The 23,418-nt window shown below is 44.0% G+C and overlaps 1 protein-coding gene across 2 annotated transcripts in view; it reads right to left on the bottom strand.

Moving 5' to 3' along the window:
- The window catches only part of CCDC126 (coiled-coil domain containing 126), a 46,352-nt gene that overhangs the window by 1,574 nt on the left and 21,360 nt on the right, over nt 1-23,418 (bottom strand). Inside the window, exon 5 of one of the 2 annotated variants that reach the window (XM_030201887.1) lies at nt 16,741-16,890. In XM_030201887.1, the coding sequence (XP_030057747.1) occupies nt 16,741-16,890 (150 nt within the window). Of the gene's footprint in view, nt 1-13,897; nt 16,891-23,418 lie in introns of those variants that run through there. The other variant, XM_030201896.1, reaches the window with a different exon arrangement.

Below are 23,418 nucleotides of genomic sequence, written 5' to 3'. Positions count from 1 at the left end.
GCTCAGTTATTGGTAGGAGGGCGGGTATAAGTCTATGATTACAATAAAGCAGCATAAAAGAAATCTAACGATAAGTGCTGCCTGTTTATGAGACTTTACCTATAAACTCCACCATATGATTCTCCCCTAGCACTCTGCTTATTTTCTTTTTGTTGGTAGTAGTTACATTGAGTGGAGTTAGCTGCGTCGGTTGGCAGTATTTCTAGGATAAGCAGCATTTTTTTACTGTTTTGGGAACTTGCCAAGTACTTGTGACCTGGATTGGTCACTGCTGGAAACAGGATACCAAGCTTGATGGACCTTCAATCCCAGTATGACATACTTGGATTTCAGCAAAGCCTTTAACACGGTTCCGCACAGGTGATTGATAAATAAATTGAGTGCCCTCGGTGTGGGACCTAGAGTAACTGATTGGGTAAAAAATTGGTTGAATAGTAGGAGACAGAGGGTGGTGGTAAATGGAGCTTGCTCTGAAGAAAAGGAGGTCGTCAGTGGAGTACCGCAGGGATTGGTCCTAGGGCCGGCTCTTTTTAATGTCTTTGTGAGCGATATTGCGGAAGGGCTGTCTGGTAAAGTTTGTCTCTTTGCGGATGATACTAAATTCTGCAACAGGGTGTGAATGACATGAGGAGGAAGGACCTAGCGAAGCTAGAGGAATGGACCGATATTTGGCAACTAAGGTTTAATCTAAAAAAATGCAGGGTCATGCACTTGGGTCGCAAAAAACCGAGGGAACGGTACAGTATAGGGGGTGTAGTGCTTCAGTGTTTGAAGGCAGAGCGGGACGTGGGAGTGATTGTGTCTGACAACCTTAAAGCTTTCAAACAGGTAGAAAAAGCGACGGCCAAAGCCAGAAGGATGCTTGGGTGCATAAAGAGAGGCATGACCAGCAGGAAAAAGGTGGTGATAGTGCCATTGTATAAGTCTCTGGTGAGGCCTCATTTGGAGTACTGCATGCAGTTCTGGAGACTGCACCTACGGAAAGATATAAACAGGATGGAGTCGGTCCAGAGGGTGGCTACGAAATTAGTAAGTGGTCTTGAATGCAAAAATTATAGGGACAGGCTTATGAACCTCAACATGTATACACTGGAAGAGAGGAGGGAGACATGATAGAAACGTTTAAATATCTCAAAGGCATTTATGTACAGGAAGAGAGCCTTTTTCAAATGAAGGAGAGCTCTGGAATGAGGGGGCATATGACAAGGTTGAGAGGGAATAGGCTTAGGAGCAATCTGAGGATGTATTATTTCACAGAAAGGGTGGTGGAGGGGTGGAATGGCCTCCCGGTGGATGTGGTGGAGTCGAGGACTGTTCCAGAGTTTTAAAAGGCATGGGATAAGCATGTGGGATCGCTTAGGAACAGGAAGAATTAAGGTTTACAGAGGATGGGCAGACTGGATGGGGCATATGGCCTTTATCTGCCGTCATGTTTCTATGCTTATGTTCTTATAAAGAAAAAAAAATTAACAAATTAGCCACAATTCTTCTCCTGGACAAAAATGATTGGCTTGCCTCCCTATTATACTATTTTGCCTACACCCACTTCCCCCATCCACTTAACCCATTGGCAACATCTTTGCTTTATCTTCCTACAACGACAATTACAGTTCAGGATGCTACCATTTGGACTCCCAACGGCACAAAGCATGTTAAGTGGCCACCACACATCTCTGCAAAAGCAAAAATACATCTTGCTATATCTAGGCAACAGTAACATAACTGATACACTCTTGTATTCCGCAGCTGCCTTACAGTTCAGTGTAGATAAAGTGTTCTACTACTTATCATTTCTATAGCGCTACTAGACGTATGCAGCGCTGTACACTTGAAGATGTAAGAGACAGTCCCTGCTCGACAGAGCTTACAATCTAATCAGGACAGACAAACAGAACAAATAAGGGATAAGAGAATTACTTAAGATGGGAATGACACAACAGACATGGGTACTGAACAAGAGAATAGGGGTTAGGAGTTAGAAGCAATCATCAATCCTAAAATAAATTCAAAGTTCTAACGTTGTGCTACTATACAGTATCATTCTACCCAGCTTCAAAATATTTGTAAATAGGAAAAAAATTTTAAACTACAGTGAAACCTCGGTTTTTGTTGACTTCGGATTTCGTCGGTTTCGGTTATTGTCGATTTATTTCACGAAATTTTCGTCTCAGTTTTCGTCGATCACCTCGGATTTCGTCGGCATGCCCACGCAGCTAATCTTGCGTTCTCGCATGTCGTTCTTCTGGGACGTTGTTTCCGGTTGTGGGATCACACTGCTGCTGTTTTATGAACAAAATTTTGTCGTTTTGCCACACTACTGCTGCTGCTGGTTGAGTGCCTGTATAAAAGTCCCTGCTGGTTTTTGACCAAATTTTCGTTGCTTTGCCACACTACTACTACAGCTGGTTGAGTGCCTGTATAAAAGTCCCTGCTGGTTTTTGACCAATTTTTCGTTGTTTTGCCACACTACTACTACAGCTGGTTGAGTGCCTGTATAAAAGTCCCTGCTCTCATCATGGGACCCAAAAAAGTTTCTATAGGCAGCAGTCCTTCAAAGAAAAAGGACAGGAACACGATTGAGTTGAAGAAGGAAATCATTGAAAAATACAAGAGTGGCATTAAGATTGCTGAAATCACCCGCATGTACGGGAAGTCACCATCCACGATAAGTTCAATTGTGGCAAAAAAGGAAGCAATAAAGGAGGCAAAAGTAGCACAAGGTGTGAATGTGATATCAAAACAGAGATCACAAACAATTGAAGATGTGGAACAGTTATTATTAATTTGGATCAATCAAAAACAGTTAGATGGCGATTCTGTTTCTGAGGCCATCATATGTGAAAAGGCCAGACTGCTGTATGCCGATCTCATTAAGAAAATGCCCGGGACGAGTGCTACTCCACTAAGTGATTTTAAGGCCAGCAGAGGCTGGTTCAAAAAATTCAAGAGGCACACTGGCATACACAGTGTTACTAGGCATGGAGAAGCTGCGAGTTTGGACAGGTCTGGTGCTGAAAAATTTGTGTCTGAATTCAAAGATTACGTAGAGGCTGAAGGATTCATCCCCCAACAAGTCAACTGTGATGAAACTGGCCTGTTTTGGAAGAAAATGCCAAAGAGAACGTTCATTACACAGGAGGAAACGGCACTGCCAGGACATAAGCCTATGAAAGATAGGCTTACTCTTTTGTTGTGTGGTAATGCTAGTGGTGATTGTAAAGTGAAGCCCTTACTGGTGTACCATTCAGAAACTCCTATTTAGCAGAAACAATGTGATCAAAAGTAAACTGAGTGTGATGTGGAGGGCAAACAAGAAAGCATGGGTCACGAGGGCAATTTTCATTGAGTGGATGAATGAAGTGTTTGGCCCGAGTGTGAAAAAATACCTCCAGGAAAATCATTTGCCCCTTAAGTGCCTCCTGTTAATGGACAATGCTCCTGCACATCCTCCAGGTTTGGAAGATGCACTATTGGAGCAGTTCAGTTTTATAATTGTGAAGTTCTTGCCCCCTAATACCACACCACTCATCCAGCCCATGGACCAGAATGTCATTTCCAATTTCAAGAAGCTGTACACAAAAGCATTGTTGCAAAGGTGCTTTGAGGTGACATCAGATACAGAATTGTCCTTAAGAGAGTTGTGGGAAAAATCATTTCAACATTCTCAACTGCATCAGCCTCATAGATAAGGCTTGGCAGGGAGTGACATCCAGGACGATAAACTGTGGATGGAAGAAATTATGGCCAGGATGTGTGCATGAGAGAGATTTAGAAGGGTTAGATCCTTCACCTGATGACCCTACACATGTTGTGCAGTCAATTGTTTATTTAGGTAATTCCATGGGTTTGGAGGTGAGTGGTGAGGATGTGGAAGAGTTGGTGGATGACCACAGTGAAGAACTCACCACTGAAGACCTGCAAGACCTTCAACTAGAAGTGCAACAGACAGCAGATGAAGAAGTTCCTTCGGATAAGGAGGAAGAAACTGTAGAGAATGTGCCTTCTTCAGAGATTAAGGACATCCTCTCCATGTGGAGTAAAGTACAGGTGTTTGTGGAGAAAAATCACCCAGACAAAGCTGTTACAAGCCGTGTCTGCAACTTGTTTAATGATAATGTCTTGCCCCATTTTAGGCAAATCTTAAAGAGGTGACAGAAACAAACCTCTTTGGACAGGTTTCTTGTGCGGCATGGGTCCACAGACTCTGAAGCTGGTCCTAGTGCCAAAAGAACAAGAAGGGAAGTGACCCCCCCCCCCCCACCAAGAAGCTGGTCCTAGAGCCAAAAGAACAAGAAGGGAAGTGACCCCCCCCCCCCCAGAAGCTGGTCCTAGTGCCAAAAAGAACAAGGGAAGTGACCCCCCAGATAGTGTCCGTATGGAGGGGGATCCCCCTTCCAAACAATAATCTCTGCTCCTCTCTCTCCATCTTCCATACACCTAGAAGAGCCTTCAGAAAGGTAAATGCCATGTTAAATGTTCATTTATTCTATACATTAGTCTTTTTACTTCATTTAAAAGAAAAATTGCTTGTTGCCTTGGTTTTCGTCGATAGTTTTCGGACGAATTATCGACAAAAACTGAGGTTTCACTGTATTTATTTATTGCATTTGTATCCCACATTTTCCCACCTCTTTGCAGGCTCAATGTGGCTTACAATACATCATGGATAGTGGAAATATAATAGAAAAATAGGCATTTAGTGTTACAGAAAATTTTTGGTAACATGATAATGATAAGACATGATAGTAGTATGACAAGCAGATATTATAAGACATTTCTAACTACGTGTGGAGATTTATGTATATTCACATTGGTTGATCTTTGTGTTAAGCCTTGCTGAAGAGATGGGTCTTCAGTAGTTTGCGGAAATTCATTAGTTTGTAGGTCATTTTTAAGTTGCGCGGCAGTGCGTTCCATAACTGTGTGCTTAAGTAAGTGAAGTTTGACGCGTGCATTACTTTGTATTTTAGAGCTTTGCAGTTAGGGAAGTGCAGATCAAGGAATGTGCGGGATGATCTTTTAGCATTCCTGGGTGGTAAGTCTATCAGGTCTGAAATGTAGGCTGGTGCATCTCCATGAATGATTTTATGAACTAGGGAGCAAATTTTGAACGTGATGCGTTCTTTGAGTGGGATCCAGTGTAGTTTTTCTCGTAGGGGCTTGGCACTTTCATATTTTGTTTTGCCGAATACGAGTCTAGCTGCAGTGTTCTGGGCTGTCTGAAGTTTCTTGATTATTTGCTCTTTACAGCCGGCATAGAGTGCGTTGCAGTAATCTAGATGACTGAGCACCATTGATTGTACCAGATTATGGAAAACATTCCTTGGGAAGAAAGGTCTTACTCTTTTTAAATTTCCACATTGAGTGGAACATCTTCTTGGTTGTGTTTTTCGCATGGCTTTTGAGTGTTAGGTGTCGATCGATGGTAACTCCAACAATTTTTAGGGTGTCCAAAATAGGAAGGTTCAGATTTGGTGTGTTAATGGCTGTAAATTTGTTCTTGTTATGTTGAGATGTGAGTGTTAGGCATTGGGTTTTTTCTGCATTAAGTTTCAATCTAAAAGCATCCGTCCATGAATGCATGATATGGAGACTTCGGTTGATGTCGTTGGAAATGTCCTTTAAATCTTGTTTAAATGGGATGTAAATCGTTAAGTCGTCTGCGTATATGTATGGGTTAAGGTTTTGGTTTGATAGTAGTTTGGCTAAGGGTACCATCATTAAGTTGAATAGAGTCGGCGATAGGCGGGATCCCTGTGGGACTCCGCATTCGGGTATCCATGTGGCGGAAGTAGTCGAGTTGGATGTCACTTGATATGATTGTGTGGTTAGGAATCCCTTGAACCAATTGAGAACATTGCCTCTAATTCCGAAGTATTCAAGGATATGTAGTAATATTCCATGATCAACCATGTCGAAAGCGCTTGACATGTCAAATTGTAGAAGTAGTATGTTCTTTCCTGTTGCGATCATTTGTTTAAATTTAGTCATGAGGGTAACTAGTACTGTTTCAGTACTGTGGTTAGACCGAAATCCTGACTGGGAGTCATGGAGTATTGAGAATTTGTTCAGATAGCTTGTGAGTTGTTTGGTCACCAACCCTTCCGTTATTTTGGTCAATAATGGAATGGATGCTACTGGCCTGTAGTTGGTTAGTTCACTGGCGCTTTTCTTTGTGTCTTTGGGGATGGGGGTGAGTAGAATATTTCCTTTCTCCTTCGGGATTTCTGGTAGTGGTATTCCTTCAATGCAACAAAAGGCTAATAAAATCTTGCATATATATGGGAGTCTTTCCATAAAGTATTTTTAAAACATGGGTACACAATTTAAAATGAAGTCAAGCATCCACTAGTGACCAATGAAGCTTAATCAGCAATGGTGAAGCCCTATCAAATTTATGGGCCGAGAATATAAGACAAGCAGCTGTATTCTGGATTGTCTGAATCCTTTTCAGCAAAAACTTAAAGCATCCCAGACAGACGCTATTACAGTAGTCTATCTGACCTATTATAAAACTTTGCATGATTAGCTTAAAAGCATCCAAATCAAAGTAAATTTTTTTTACCCTTCTAAACTTTTTAATTACATAAAAGTTTTTTTTAACCAAGGCTTCAATCTGTAAATCTGGACAAAGTACTAGTCAGACTAGATAAGAATTTGAATTGAGGATTCCATATCATCATGCTGATCAATCCATAGACTGGTGGGTTGTGTCCATCTACCAGCAGGTGGAGATTGAGAGCAATCCTTTTGCCTCCCTATATGTGGTCATGTGCTGCCGGAAACTCCCCAGTATGTTCTCTATCTCAGCAGGTGGTGGTCACACACAGCAGCAGCTCTGGCTAGGCCTCCAAGTCTAATTTTTAGGTTTTGTTGAGTGCCTGGGGTTGAGGGCTCTTCTTGAGCAAGTGCAAACCTGGTGGCGCCAGGTCCCTCCTTTTCTCCCCCCTCCCGCTGGCTCCGTAAAAAAAAAAAAAAATTTTTGAACGTCCTTAAGGGCGTTTATTTCGACGTTTATTTAAACGTTTATTGCAGCTACTCACTGGGACACCAGGTCGTTACAGCTCGGAGCGAGAAGCAGGTAATTTTTACCTTTTTATAGCGGGCAGGGGGTTCCCCGATTGATCTCCACGTGGCCTATGGCGTCGGAGGGCGAGGGCGCGAAGAATCGCTCCCCGGACCGCGTGTGCGCTTCTAGCGGGGATGCGGGGGTTTTAAAGTCTGATTCGCCCTTGGGTGTCAGTTTGGAGGCCGGTCAGTGTCCCGGGTCTTCCTCTGGCGCGGCGGTTTTTCCCGCCATAAACGCCCATCCCCCGCTGCTCGCCTCCGCCATCTTGGCCGGCCACTCTGCTCGGACGGCTTCTTCTTGGGCCGCCCTTGAGCTGGGAGACGTTCATGCCATGGCCGCCCTTGATTTGGGCGACGGCAAAAAAGCGGCTAAAGTTAAGCGCCGTTCTTCCCGCGCGGCTCCTTCGCGGAGTGTCGCGCCGAACGCCATCTTGGATGCGCAGCATGGTTCTCCCCCGCTCTTGCGAGCGCCGGTTGAGGGTGCGTCTAGGGCTGTGGCCCAGGCTGCTGAATTGCACAGTTTGGGGGGTTTCTCCCCCGAGTTTATTTTGCTGCTGCATCAGGCCTTCCTTATGCAGAACGCTGCCCCTTCTCCCTTGTCCGATAAAGGGGTTGAGGCCCCCGGAAGTAAACGCCCTCGGGTTGATGCCCAGGCCTTAGAGGACGCTGTTTCCTCTGATGTAGATGAGGGCAGCGTATCGGAGTTCTCCCAACGGTCCTTTGGGGATTCCTTGGAGGAGACGGATTCCCGCTCGGATGGAGCGGATGATCCCTCTGCAGCACGGATTTTTCGCTCAGAGGATTTGCCCAACCTGTTATTGCAGGCCATGAGCATTTTGAAGATTTCCTCTCCGGAGGACGTCTCTCCCTCAGCCCCTGTTGGCTCCGCCATTATGCTGGGGACGAAGCGCCCGCCTAGAACCTTCCACGTGCATGATGCCATGCACACCTTAATTTCGGCTCAATGGGATGTCCCGGAAGCGAGCCTCAAAGTGGCTAGGGCTATGTCCCGCCTCTATCCTTTGCCTGAAAGTGAGCGTGAGGCCTTTGTTTGGCCTACCGTGGATTCTTTAATCACTGCGGTGACTAAGAAAACGGCGTTGCCGGTGGAAGGTGGCACGGCACTAAAGGACGCCCAAGACAGAAGATTGGAAGCTGCTTTAAGGTCGTCCTTCGAGGCGGCTGCCTTAAGTTTGCAGGCCTCAGTTTGCGGCTCCTATGTGGCCAGGGCGTGCCTGACGTTGGTGCAGCGGGCTTCCCCCTCGGATCCTTCCTTGAGGGCTGACTGGCCGGCCCTGGAATCGGGCTTGGCTTGTTTGGCAGACTTACTGTATGATGTCTTGAGAGCCTCGGCTAAAGGCATGGCTCAGACAGTCTCTGCGCGGCGCTGGCTTTGGCTGAAACATTGGTCTGCGGACCACGCCTCTAAGTCCCGCCTGGCTAAGTTGCCTTTTAAAGGCAAGCTGCTCTTTGGGGTCGAGCTGGACAAAATCGTGACCGATCTCGGCACGTCTAAGGGCAAGAGGTTACCAGAGGTCAGGGCTCGGGCCAGTGCTCGCCCCGGTATCTCCAGAGGACAGTTTCAAGAAGCCCGTCGGTACCGCCCGGGCAAGTCGGGCTCCTCTGCCCCCTCTTCCTTCAAAAGGAACTTCTCCCCCCAAGCAGCATTCCTTTCGCAGAGACCGCCGTCCCGGAGGTACGCCCTCCGGTCCTCCCCCAGGGTCTCGTACCCAATGACGGGGTCTTGGTCCATGGCCCAGTGCAGATTGGAGGACGCCTGTCCTCGTTTCTGGGCGAGTGGACCAAAGTAACTTCAGACGCTTGGGTGCTGGAAGTCATCAGAGACGGCTACAAGTTAGAGTTCTGCCGACCCTTAAGAGACGGGTTTGTACCCCATAATTAACAAGTGCCTTATTTAACAGAAGAGATCCCAAATTTATTTATTCATTAGGATTTATTTACCACCTTTTTGAAGGAATTCACTCAAGGCGGTGCATAGTAAGAATAAATCAAACATAAGCACAAGACAATTACAGCAGTAAAAATATTCAAACAACAATACAACATATGGCATAGTATACTTCTTATGATATCAATATGTATTAACACATTTTAATAGCGTAGGTTACAAGCAAAGATGGAACATATAGATAGGTAAGAGAGTAAGAGGAGTCAGAAAATAAGGGGACTAATTTAAAGAAAATTGCACATGAAGTCAGAGAGGTAATTAAATATTATCTCAGCTAGGGTAGGAGTGGATAAACATGTCCTGCTTCAGTATGTTCAGCAAATGTTGCAGTCCGGGGTTGCAGTGCAGCAGACCTTGGACAACCTGATCCGCCTGGGTGCGGTCGTTCTGGTGCCAGAAAATCAGACTGGCAAGGGACGTTACTCCATTTACTTTGTGGTACCAAAGAAAGGAGGTTCTGTCCGGCCTATCCTCGACCTCAAAGGGGTCAATCGGGCCTTGAAAATGCGGCACTTTCGCATGGAGACTCTCCGCTCTGTTATAGCGGCAGTGAAGGCAGGAGAGTTCTTGGCTTCCTTGGACATCAAGGAAGCGTACCTGCATATTCCCATCTGGCCTCCTCATCAACGCTTTCTGCGTTTTGCAGTCCTGGGACGACACTTCCAGTTCAGAGCCCTCCCTTTCGGGTTGGCTACTGCTCCGCGGACCTTCTCCAAAGTAATGGTGGTCATCGCGGCCTTCCTGCGGAAGGAAGGAGTACAAGTCCATCCTTATCTGGACGACTGGTTGATCCGAGCCCCCTCTTATGCAGAGTGCGGCAAAGCTGTGGACCGGGTAGTTGCTCTTTTGAGCTCTCTGGGATGGATCATCAACTGGGAGAAGAGCCAGCTGCGCCCGACTCAGTCCCTGGAGTATCTGGGAGTTCGATTCGACACCCAAGTGGGCAGAGTGTTCCTGCCGGACAATCGGATTGTCAAACTTCAGGCTCAGGTGGACCAGTTCCTAGTAGCCTCTCCTCTTCGGGCTTGGGACTATGTGCAGCTGTTGGGCTCTATGACGGCCACGATGGAAGTAGTGCCCTGGGCCAGGGCTCATATGAGACCACTTCAACACTCTCTGCTGCAGCGCTGGACTCCGATGTCGGAGGATTATGCTGTGCGCCTTCCCTTGGACCCAGCAGTGCGCAAGGCGCTGAGCTGGTGGCTGCAGACAGACAGGTTGTCTGCAGGAATGCCTCTGGTGACCCCGGAGTGGATTGTCGTCACGACGGATGCCTCTTTGTCGGGCTGGGGAGCCCACTGCTTGGGAAGGACAGCGCAGGGGCTCTGGTCTCCTGCAGAGGCAAAGTGGTCTATCAACCTCCTGGAACTCAGAGCCATTCGGTTGGCGCTTTTGGAGTTCATCCCGGTACTGGCGTTGAAGCCAGTACGGGTCCTGTCGGACAATGCCACGGCTGTGGCCTATGTCAACCGCCAGGGAGGTACCAAGAGCGCCCCTCTAGCCAAGGAGGCCATGAATCTATGCCAGTGGGTGGAAGCGAACCTGGAACAGCTGTCAGCGGCCCACATTGCCGGAGTCATGAATGTCAAGGCGGACTTTCTCAGTCGCCATACCTTGGAGCCCGGAGAGTGGCAGCTATCTGCTCAGGCGTTCTTGGACATCACGAAGCGCTGGGGCCAGCCGAGCCTAGATCTGATGTCGTCATCGGCCAATTGCCAAGTGCCGCGTTTTTTCAGCAGAGGACGGGACCCTCGATCCCTGGGAGTAGATGCTCTTCTCCAACAGTGGCCGACACAAGAGCTTCTCTATGTGTTCCCGCCCTGGCCCATGTTGGGCAGGGTGCTAGACCGGGTGGCAAAGCATCCGGGCCGGATAATCCTGGTGGGTCCGGACTGGCCCAGACGTCCCTGGTATGCGGACTTGATCAGGCTCTCAGTCGACGATCCTCTGCGGCTGCCAGTGGAGCAGGGCCTGTTACATCAGGGTCCCGTGGTGATGGAGGATCCCTCCCCCTTTGGTCTTACGGCCTGGCTATTGAGCGGCAGCGTCTGAGAAAGAAGGGCTTCTCAGAGAAGGTCATCACCACTATGCTGAGAGCGAGGAAGCGCTCTACTTCTACTGCTTACGCCAGGGTTTGGCGTATCTTTGCAGTGTGGTGTGAAGCAGGCTCACTTTCTCCCTTCACTGCTCCAATTTCTTCAGTGTTGGCGTTCCTGCAAGAAGGTCTGGAGAAAGGCCTGTCGCTCAGTTCCCTTAAAGTCCAGGTAGCGGCTCTGGCTTGCTTCAGGGGCCGCCTGATGTGGTGCGCTTTCTCAAGGGAGTTAATCACCTGTGCCCTCCTCTGCACTCAGTGGTGCCTGCGTGGAATCTCAACCTGGTGCTAAGAGCCTTGCAGAAGCCGCCTTTTGAACCCTTGTCGAGGGCATCTCTGAAAGACCTGACGTTGAAAGCAGTCTTTTTGTTGGCTATCACTTCAGCCAGAAGAGTTTCCGAGCTCCAGGCGCTCTCATGTAGAGAGCCTTTTCTGCAGTTCACTGAGGCAGGAGTGACTATTCGCACAGTGCCTTCCTTCCTGCCCAAGATTGTTTCTCGCTTCCATGTGAATCAGCAGCTCTGTCTCCCTTCCTTTCGTAGGGAGGACTACCCAGAGGAATACTCTGCTCTCAAATATCTGGATGTGAGACGTGTCATCATCAGATACTTGGAAGTGACCAATGATTTCCGGAAATCGGATCATCTGTTTGTCCTGTTTGCAGGTCCTCGTAAGGGTCTGCAGGCTGCTAAGCCTACAGTGGCAAGATGGGTCAAGGAAGCCATTGCGGCGGCTTATGTAGCCGCGGGGAAGGTGCCGCCTATCCAGCTGAAGGCTCACTCCACTAGAGCTCAGGCAGCCTCGATGGCAGAGGTCCGTCTCCTTGGAAGAGATTTGCAAGGCGGCAACTTGGGCTTCGGCCCATACCTTCTCCAGGCATTACCGCTTGACTGTGGCTGCTCGGGCGGAGGCCCGGTTTGGAGCTTCAGTGTTGCGGTCAGGGATTTCTATGTCCCGCCCTGGGTGAGTACTGCTTCGGTACATCCCACCAGTCTATGGATTGATCAGCATGATGATATGGAAGGTAAAATTATGTATCATACCTGATAATTTTCTTTCCATTAATCATAGCTGATCAATCCATAGCCCCTCCCAGATATCTGTATTGTTTATATTCTGGTTGCATTTCAGGTTCAAGTTTAGTCTTCAGTTCCTGTTCAGGAGGACTTCGTGTTCAAGTTTTTCAATGGATTCTTCAAGAGTTGAGACGAATTTGTGTTACAGTGAGCTGCTGCATTCCTCTCCCCTCCGTTTTTCGGGGCTGGATTGAGACTTAAATTCTGCCGGCGCTCCCTCCCGCTTCGTGCGGCAGTAGGGCAGCTTTATACCCCTCCCACTTCGGCGGTGTTAGGGTCAGTCAGCTCCTCCCGCGGTTGCGGTTGCAGGATAAGCCAGATCTCCCCGCATCGGCGGGTGTGGTGTCCCTCCCCCGCTCCGCGGGGATGTGCTGGACGGATTCCCCTCCCCCACTTGTGTGGGGATGAGCTGGGTTAATTCCCCTCCCCCGTTTCGGCGGTGGTGAGCTGGGCAGAGTGTCCCTTTGTGGGTGTAATTCTCTAAGTGCTGAGTCCTGCGGATGGAGCTTGGATATCGACATACTGAGGAGTTTCCGGCAGCACATGACCACATATAGGGAGGCAAAAGGATTGCTCTCTATCTCCACCTGCTGGTAGATGGACACAACCCACCAGTCTATGGATTGATCAGCTATGATTAATGGAAAGAAAATTATCAGGTATGATACATAATTTTACCTTAGCTATTCTTAAAATACAGTCATTCCATATTTCTGATCTATTAGAAGAAATTTGGTTTTATCTTTGTTCAATTTTAGAAGATGAGAAGAAATCCATTCCTTCAAAAGACAAATACATTATGCAATCTTGTTTGAAATATCTGTTGTAGATGACAGCAAATAAAGACATGTATGGTACGTCCAGTCTGCTCAACAAGATATAGTAAACTCATAGCATAAGGTATAATGTGATACTAGATATGTATTCTTGATCTTGATTTGTCCTTGCCATTTTCAGGGCTTAGATTGTAGAAGTCTGCCTGGTACTGGCCTTGTTCTCCAGCTATTGAAGCTGAATCTGTCCAGCCACGATCAGGGGACAGATCGTAGAAGTCTGCCCACCACTGACTTTGCTTCCCAATTAATGGTGTTGCAATCTATGTCAATCTCAAGAGACCATCCTCCTCTGAAGGAATCTGGGGGTCTCAATCAACAGGGAAAAGTCCAGTCTTGTGCCAAACAATCCATATTTTTCATAGGGGCACACATAGATATAAAGAAGACATAAACTTTCTTCCCAAGGGACAGGGTATTGGCTTTCATCCTTCTCAGTAAGACTAAGTTACTCACACTCGGCCACTGCCCAGTATACTAAAGCTGCTAGGACATATGCTGGATGCAAAAAAACATTCTGCCATTTAGCCAGATTACACAAGATCGTTAAGTGGCACCTTAGGAAACACAGGGATCAACATGTCAACCCCTCAACAAGATGGTATATCACCTTAAGCAACCTGCTGGGGTGTGTATGTGTTTGGGGGGGAGGGGCTGCAATATCACACGTCTGCCTGCCTCTCACAACTGAAAGCACAATATTGTAGGACCCCCCCTCCACCCACACCAAGCAGGAACCCTGGTGGACTCCTGCACACCTTGAAGCTGCCTAGTGGGAACATGGCACATAGCATATACAGAGGATTGCACAGTCTTCAGCAACATTATTCAACAGTTAAAATAGAAATCACACTTGACACTTTGTTCTCAATTTATTATGTAGAATGGACATAACAGAATATAGTGCACCTTATGTAAATGTTTTACAGAGCTTCTGTGGGTTGGGACCTCAAATGGGGTGGGCTGTCCATAGGTACATCAGTATTCTGCACCTCCGGGGGGGGGGGGGGGGGGGGAGGGTCACACAATTTTATTTGGCAGCAATCATGGGATTACAAGCACAAAAAGAGTGGGAAACACTGATTTACAATGAAGCTAGGAACCCAAGAAATGTTGCCTCAGGTTAGCAATATCATTACATAGACACACAAATAAATGTATGTTTTAAGGAGATCTGACATAAAGCTACATTTCTTGGGTTCCCAGCTTCATTCTAAACAAATTCTGTATAAAGCATGGTCTAGAATGAATACCATTCCCTAAATTGAAGTGTTAATGTTAAAAGTTTCACAATTATTAAACCATCAAAGGAAAAAAAAAAAAACAGGACAGCCTGCTGGCAGTGCTGTGCACTGCTATAGGAAATGTCTCTAGCTCATGTCCTTGATCAGTCTTGTACATCTTAGTTGAGGCTGGGAAGCAGCATTTACAGCTTACAGGGAGGGAGGAATCATGATCAGCATTAAGCCTGACAGCAGGTAACTGGATAGAAAGCTCATGAAAGAGTTCTGGTGCCTGGCTCCCCACCTTAGGACCGCTACTACAGCAGTAGACAATGAAAAAAGATGAGTCTAAAACAAAGGAAAAAATTTCTAGGGAATTACAAATGAAGGCTCACTGCACCAGGACTCCAGCAGTGGTTTTTGATTTGATCTGGAAGGTTAATTGATAAAAGGAGGAGCTATTAGTTCATTCCCCAACACCCCCCCCCCCCCCAAAAAAAAAAAAAAAAAAAAAACAAATGAAAACAAACCCTACACTGCAATATTACAGCGTGAATTACTACACTTTTTTAATTTCTACCAATAACTCCATCTTCAGAAGCCATGATACATATGTGAAACAATATAGACTACATTCCTGATGACCTTCCTTGTCTCTGCAGAAACTGATACCATAAATCAAGAGTGGCTATTTACAAAATTATATCTGTGGAGAAAAAGGTAAAATTTACTCATAACTGTTAATTTCCTTTCCTTGAATCTTGTTAGACCAATAAGGTGAGTCCCCTTAGCAGCAAACGGAAGTAGAGATGCTGACCTATTCCAGTGACCAGTATAAGGGCTGGTGCAGCCTTTGAATTTTTTAGTATGCTAGTATCACAGCAGGATTAGGTCCACTCTGCCACACACCAATTTAAATGCCATCGAACAGATTGCCCCTTCCCAGTAACGCTTCAGAGGAGCCTTCCTTGCCTCCCACTCCAGAGGTGCCACTCTCCCCTAATAAGCACATTAGGGTGGGAAATTGTGGCAAAATGGCTGCTGTTTCTGTCACATCTGGCGTAAGGCCTTAACTTGGGGGGTGAGGGGTCAGGAGGACCATGATTCCCCTCCAAGAGCTCCTCCGTGGCCAGCAAGGATAAACTCAGGTCAGGTACATTGCAAATAGGACAAAAGGAGCTGGTGGCAGTGCTGAGATGCCAGTTCCCACACATCATGCAACACTGGCTGCCTGCCATGACACCACCTATGAACCCAAAACCTGGCAGACCATTCTTCAGGAACTTCCCAGACTTACCACCCACTTGCTCTGGCAGGACTAACTGGCTTTTTGCAGGGTGTGTGGACTTTCCACCATCTTACTGCTTTTTATTTATTTTTTAAACAGCTTTATTTTCTTGACAATCTAATCCAAAATTCAATAAAAAGAATTACAAAAATAAAAAATGAGGGAAATCCTATGGCCCGTAAGCTAAAGCCTGAGACTGTGGAAGGCAAAACACACCCAAGTTCAACTGGGGTAAGGACCAAGGTCTGATCCCCAAGAATTCTATAGTTTTCTGTCTTCTGAATGTATTTGTATATTGTAAACCACTCTGACTGCTACGTAAGAGCAGTATAGCAAGTCTTAATAAACTTGATCCCCAGGAGCAATGCAGCCTAAAGACTCAACTTTGAAAGATGCAGGCTGTGGACTGTGCTTTGTGGATTTAGGTCTACTCCAGGAATCTTCACCACCAGACCGGGGAGGGGGGGGGGGGAGAGAGAGACAAATACTGGATAATTCCAGGCTGCAGCAGCCCATATGTTGGTGATATCACTGGAAAAATTCATTATCTCTTTCTCCATCTGCCGGTAAGGGAACTCAACCCACTGGTCTGGACTGGTCGAGCAGGATAAGGAAAATGATTTCCTAGTCAATAATTAGAGTCACTTCTGACTAATAGTGCAAGTGAAGGTACTTTTTGGTTCACAACTTTTTAAACTCTTCAAACAATTTCTTTGCACAATACCAAAATAGATCAATTTTAAGTATACACTCTAGTACGCAATCATTTAAAATAATTTAAATATAAGTTGAGGCCTCTTTAACACGAGCAGAAACATTATTATAAAGGACAATAATCCACATCTTTATAAATTTAATAAAAACTCTTCGGATTAATCTTGCATGATGAGCTAAGAGACTCTGAAATATAAGCTTGAACGTTAGCTCTAGAAATGTATATAGCGGTCGACTCTCTGGTCACACTGCTTGTGTTTCTTATCCATAAGAAACTACACTGCCTTAGAAGTTCTTTTTGAAAGCAACATACTGATCTCATGTTCTTATAGACACAGAAATGAAGACTGCCTTTATGAAATGTCTGTCGCTGTAAAATGAAGCAATATTTACCATCATCCTATAAAAGAGAAGGACTTAAAACCTATAGCGGCTTCTGCTGCTATCTCACAGTGCCTGTTGTACTGGTGCGCTTACTTGCGATCATCGGCACCAGGTTACCACTTGTGCCATTGGTGGTGTTAGCTGACAAGCCATTTCCAACAAAGTCATCAACTTTACTTTCCAATTTCACCAAACGCTGCAAAATATCATCCAGAAGGACTGCTATTGTTCTCTTCAGGTCAGCTAAAAGGAACAGAAGAGACCTTAGTACACAGCATCTTGATTCATTTGTGTGGAACTAATATTCACATTTACTACAGATGGAGTGCTAGTATACAGTGTCTTGCAAAAATCTTCAGCCCCTTGTACGTCTCCTGCTCTGCTGTCTAAAATATACAATTCAAGATGCATTCAAGTAGGAGTTTTTCATTAATCTACACAACAAATCAGGGATGGAGCCATAGCTGGGCTAATGTCCTCATCTCCATCAGTGTCAACAGCATAGAATGAGGGGGAAACTGGACACAGTTTCAACTTCCGCACTGCCACATGCCCACCTGTGTTCACCTTGGATCCCACCAAAAAAATGTGTCCTGGCTACCCTACTATTTCAATGTGAAAGAACTGTAAAAATATTCAAGGGATAATAATCAATGTTTAAAAAGTCTATTCCATAAGTCTTCACCCTTTGGCTCAGTAGTTGCAGGAAGAGCCTTATAACATTTAGGATGTGTGGCTACCAGCTTTTGCATTGCAGAGGGTGCTGCTTTTGCCCATTTTGCATGGCTGACGATCTTCTGTGGACTGCAGTCTTTAAGTCATGCACAGATTTTCTATCAGATTCAAGTTTGGACTTTGAATGGACCACTCAAGCAGATTTTACTTTCTTTCTAAGCCACTCCACTGTTGCTTTTGGTTTATGCTACTGAAAGATAAATCCTCACCCTAAGTCCCATGTCTACAGCAGGTGTTTTCCTCTAGGATTTGCCTGTGCTTTGCTCTATCTTCACAAGCCAACTCCCTCTGTTGCAAAGCATCCCCACAACAGAACGCTGCCATCAGTGTGCTTTACTGTATGGATGATTTAAGCAGAGTTAGGTGCTGTGTTTGCCTTATGCCATAAAAATACTTAGCAAACTGACCAAAAGTTCCACTTTGGTGTGATCAGACCACAAAAACTTCTACATGCATGCAGTGTCCCTCTAAATGTTTCTTTACAAATGCTATATGGCACATCACATGGACTTTCTTTAGCAACAGTTTCCTTCTTTCCACCTGTGGGGCATAAATGACCCCAATGTTCTTATGTGCAACACAGAGCCAAACTTATCAAACTATGATGGATTTCTGCCTGTGATTTCACTGCTGGAGCCTTGGTTTGTGGGACAGACGTGAAAAGAAACACTGTGCTGCTATATTTATTTCTTGCCGTGTACTGGTTCAATCCAGCTTTGGACTTGGTGCCTTCAGACAGCCATTATCTGAGCAGAACTACCTACCAAACCATGACATTCCTGGATAGGGATTGTCATGAGAACATCATAGATATTGTCCCTTGGTCAACCACATAAGAAGGACTTTATCAAGTTGGCTATATCAGTGTAATGAAGCATATGCCACCAATCGCAGAGATTGTTTACGGAGGCCATGCAAACAGCCATAGGCGTGAAATGTTAATGCCTGGTTGGAGATGGAAGAGACACACATGCTTCCTCTCTCTCTTGCTCCAGAGAAAATTTCTGAAAAGTTCAGTCTCTTGCCTTCACCCTTGCTTGCTCACCCTCTGGTGTCTTTCAGCTCGCCACCTTTGGTTGACTGGAACAGAAAGGACATCACCTTATAAGGGATCACAACTGCTTCTGGGACAAGGTTTCATAGGGCATAAGCCACCACTGTACAATATTTTAAGGTGCTTATAAATTTTCTACTACTTGGGATAGATAAAGTGTTTTTTTATTTTTTTTTATTTATAAGTGTAAACTGAGCCAATTGGTGTCCTGTCTAATCTTTAGAGGATCGTTGTTATTTTGGCTTTTTGCTTAGTGTTTTATCTAGAACATTAGTACTAGGAATTATAATTCAACCATTATTAGGAATCTGTACTGTATTAGTATTTACTAGCCAAGGTAAATCCACTACCATATTTTGCCAGATACTGCATTGCCAGACACTAGCATATCTGTGAGGGCTATTGGGCCCAGGGTTGGGGATAGGTGAGAATACCCCTGGATATCCTGTGAGCCAGTCAGATCTATCTCCCACAGAGACCATGTATGTGGAATAATATTGAAATTGTTCAAACAGCAAACTAGATTCCTCTAGCTCTTTTAAAGTAATCTTAGGCATGACAATTGCCTTCCTCAGCAGTTTCCTTAACCCACAGCTATTGATTTTGGAAGGACAGCTTGATCATAACAATGTCTTGGTCACATAAACCATTATGTGCAGGTATTTAACAAAGAATACCTGCACATAAAATATTTACCATTATTCAAGGCCAAAGAATCATATGTGCCTAGGCGAAAGACTTGGACATGATAGTGTCTCAAGGTACATTTAAACACACTGAAATTTTCTTATTGGCTTCCCCCACTCTGTACTGTTCACTAGCTTTAGCCTGAGTTCTAGTTGTTCTGTGTTCAGCATTTTGAGATCTTTAAACAAAAATGACAATACTTTGGCCAGGAATATTTGAATCACTTCAGCTACTGTGGCTGGACACATGTAGGCCCTATTTAACTTATTATAGGCCTTGTTAAGGCAATTTCTGGAAATGAAGCTATTTAATTTACTCTTTATTTGATAGACCACCTTTCAGTCATAAACTCTCAAGCCAGTGTACAATATCTAGAAATGACTGAAAAGAAATAACTCTGATGCATAATGGAGGAAAATTAATAGCACAACATTAGTTACCAAAGCAAAAACTGGAAACTGAACTGTAAACAAGAGGTGAAAAGACACAGGGTAAGGGAGAGATAAAAGAGAAAGTGGATATGACAAAAGGGTGTGAAGACTTATCAGGACTTTCTGGATTTAGTTTTAATTCTTTTTCAATAGCGCTGTCATTGTTTTTCACATTGAAAAGTGAAGAGTGTGTTGGGTAGATTAGAGAAACAAACTCAAATAATGCATTTTGAATTGTGCTTTTTAGATAGCAACATGTGAAAAAATGTACAAGGGTGTTAAAAGACTTTTGGAAGGCACAGTACAACACAGTAATTCTCAAAATACTAAGAAAAATTACCAACTGCTTAAAAATGGACAAAACAATCTGCAAGCAAAGAAAACAATCCCAAGTGTTTCAAAATGGTTCAGTATGTATTTATCGTACTTCAAACGTTAGAAAATAACTAGCCGAACAGCACAATACAGTAAAAGGACATGGGGTTTGCTCTTGGTGAAAACATGGTGTCAACAATCACCTGAACAAATCTGGTTGAACCCCTTCTAATAGCCAGAGCTCTGCCTTAAAAAAACCTGCCTAGTCCTGGTTCTACCCAAAGCAAGTTGTCTCCCACTTTCAACTACAAGTATGCAAGGTGGCAGGTGCACTCCAAGCATTTCCAGAGCTTATAAGCCAACTTATATCAGGACCTCCTTTAAAAGTACCTTTAGCACCACACGGAACAGGAAGAAAGTGGAAACAAAACAGGTTATTTTGCATAGGCTATATACTGATCATCATTAGAAGCAAGTTGCTGATGATGGTATTTAAAGGTCTGCAACTAGGATACCCTTTACACCTAGCAACACTTGTGAAGATAAAAACAAGCTGTGCTTTACATTCAGGGAACTCATCAGTTGTAGTGGTTCCTTCACCTTCTGCTATACAATTGGATGTGATTTAACTCGTCATACTTATGAAATTTGCAGTTTTCATTGGAGATTGAACGTGAACTTTATTATATTTTGGAAACAGGTAAAGAACTTGTTCTTTGACAAATGTTTTATATCTTTGTGTGTGGAAAGATGGAAGTGACTGGATGAAATACACAAAAGGATACAACCGAACATTAAAAAAAACATGAAATGAAGGTAGGACACAAGTTTTTATTAGAATTATCTAGGGGTATCTAGTTAATTTAGTTCCTGCTTTTAAAATGGAATTTTATCATAAACCGCTTTGAAGTACTTTCTTATGAGAAGCAGTATTTCATATTTTAACAAACAACTCCCGTCTCTTTTTCTCCCTTCCTTCTGTTAGTTCTACAAACCATACAGATGTTTCCCAAAAATATTGTTGATCCCTGATGTGATGACAACTTGCAGGAACAAAAGTGTTAAGTAGCACCAACCACTCAATTCTGCATAAAGTCCAGCACATAAAGTCAGTAGTTGTGAACCTCAGTACCCTCTTCAGCAGCTACTGACCAAACACAATATAAACTAGCAGCAGACAATATGGGGCATGGAAAGCATGTTTGCATGTTCCCTTTCTCCAGGGACAGCACTGGACTAAAACAAACAAAAAAACAGAATATTGCTCCCTTTCTCCTCTAGAAGTTGCCACACAGCCCACATACCAAAAATATACTGCCAGATCACTCCATGTCTACTACCCCTGAAAGACAAACTGCAAGTCAGAACACCATTTAGATGAAAGGTACTATGATGTGCGCTCAACTCCCAAATATTTGTTTTATTTACTTGGATACTTATTTAACTGTTTAAAAAGCTCATAATATTTTATTAGCAGAAGTAAGTACAAAGACAGAACAGTAGTCCACCGAGTCCAACATTTTAATTCAGCCAAAGGCCAGTCTGGGTCATTTGGAAGTACTTAGCACAGCCTAGTGGAAAGATCCATTTCATGCTACTCATGAAAAAGTAAAAGTTAGCAATTCCAATGTCTACCTGGGTCAAACTTCTTAATGGACCTGTTCTCCAGAAACCTGTCTAAACTTGTCATACTATTATGACTTCATCATCCAGTAACAAATTCCACAGCTTACCTGTGCATTGAATGAAAATCTATTAGTTTCATGGAGTACCCTCATAATATTAGTACTACTTTAAAAGGTAAATAGCCATTCCCTTCTTTAAACTGTCCCTCCGCACTCATGGTTTCAGGATCATCATACTTCATTCTCAGCCATCTCTTCTCAAAACAGAACAGCCTTAACCTGTTTAGCCTTTCATCATAAGGGAATCTGCTCCATCCTCTTCATCATTTTTGTTGCCCTCCAATGTACCTTCTTTAGTTTTGCCATATTTTTTGTGTGTGAGACAAAAGTGCACAAAGTATTCAATCTGCAGTTGTGCCATGGATGAATTCAGATACGTAATGATATTCCATTTCACTTTCCATTCCTTTCTTGAATAACATCCTCAGGGTTCCAATATATATTGTCCACAATGACTTTTGTGAGGCTACATAGTTTTCTCCCTATACGCATCACTTTGCACTTGTCCACACTGCATCTTACCAAGGCAAAATTATTTTTTTTATTTTCAGTGTCATCATGCAGTTCCTCACAATCTGTTCATAAGTAACTGATTTTAATAATTTTGTCATATCTACAAATTTAATCAGCCCATTTGCTGATCCATTTTCCAGAGCATTAAATTTAAAAAAAATGTCTAGTTAGACTAGATTATGGAAATTGATAACAACTAGTATTCATAAAATCACTCTGAGTATGACCAGTTTTAATCAAATAAATTATTATAGTTTAGTGGCATAAAAAAACAAGCCATCAAATTTGTTTTTGCAGAAAACATTCTATTTTCCCAGTCTGCTTGCCTTGGTAAGTCAGAAAGCTTGGTGCCCTTTTCTTGCTGCGCATGTACATTAAGGGATCCTTGAATTTCTCAATAGAACCTCTATCCCTTCCAGTAGAAGAACAGGAAATGCAATGAGTCTGGGAACAAAAAGCTCTTCAGAAGCAGTTCCTTTAAGCTTTTCCCTATGGATCCATTTACTTCAACTTTTACCTCTTGATTCAGGCACGAGTCATGTTCTCATCAAACCAGAGGCCTAATAATATTTCTTACAGCAATTTTTGATGTTCTAGGTCACACCTCTGGCCAATATGCTTCTATTGCTATAGCCTAACAAATATCTCTTAGGGAAAATAAATATTTTAAGATTTCAGTCACCTAGCTAAATGAGAGCTTCCAGTTTTGCATTAATAGCAGAGAACATTGAGGACAAGATTTAGAATTACATTCTATAAATAACATGAATTAAGGCAGTGACTGAAACAGAGCACAACTAAATCTAGGAGCCTGAAACATAAAATAAACAGCAGTGTTCATGCAAGTGAAATACACAAGAATAGGAATGACTACTAGAGAATTACAGAGCTATAGATAGAACAGTTCTTATATTCATTGGTCTTGTTCTCACACATTGTTCACCACCCTAGGCATCTATACAGAAACATAAACAAAATAAGAATATAAGCACGAAGAACCTAGATACATGTTCCAAGATCAATCCATTTAGTTCTACAAGTACAGGCATAAAATACTGGCAAGTCACATTTACTCTAAATGTACAGTCAAGTATAGTCAGAAAATGAACTGCTTTGATCCAAAATTAATTTGCAGCTCAGAACATCTGACTAGCTGGACTGTGCTACCAGTGGACACAGAATGCAGGCACAACCGCAGGCAGTTTGGGTGGCTGATGTGAGAGCTGAAGACTTTGTCCCCACCATGGAATACCAGGTCCATTCAGAGCCACTGAGAAGCTACGAACTCTACTGGAATAGACAGGGAAGTGGAAGATCAGAGAGAGTGGTGATGGTGATTCTCATGAACCAG

Source organism: Microcaecilia unicolor, chromosome 1 (genome assembly GCF_901765095.1).
Source record: "Microcaecilia unicolor chromosome 1, aMicUni1.1, whole genome shotgun sequence".
In the NCBI taxonomy this organism is placed as follows: Eukaryota; Metazoa; Chordata; class Amphibia; order Gymnophiona; family Siphonopidae; genus Microcaecilia; species Microcaecilia unicolor.
The sequence above is the reverse complement of the archived record's forward strand: the minus strand, read 5'-3'. Positions and strand labels throughout refer to the sequence as shown.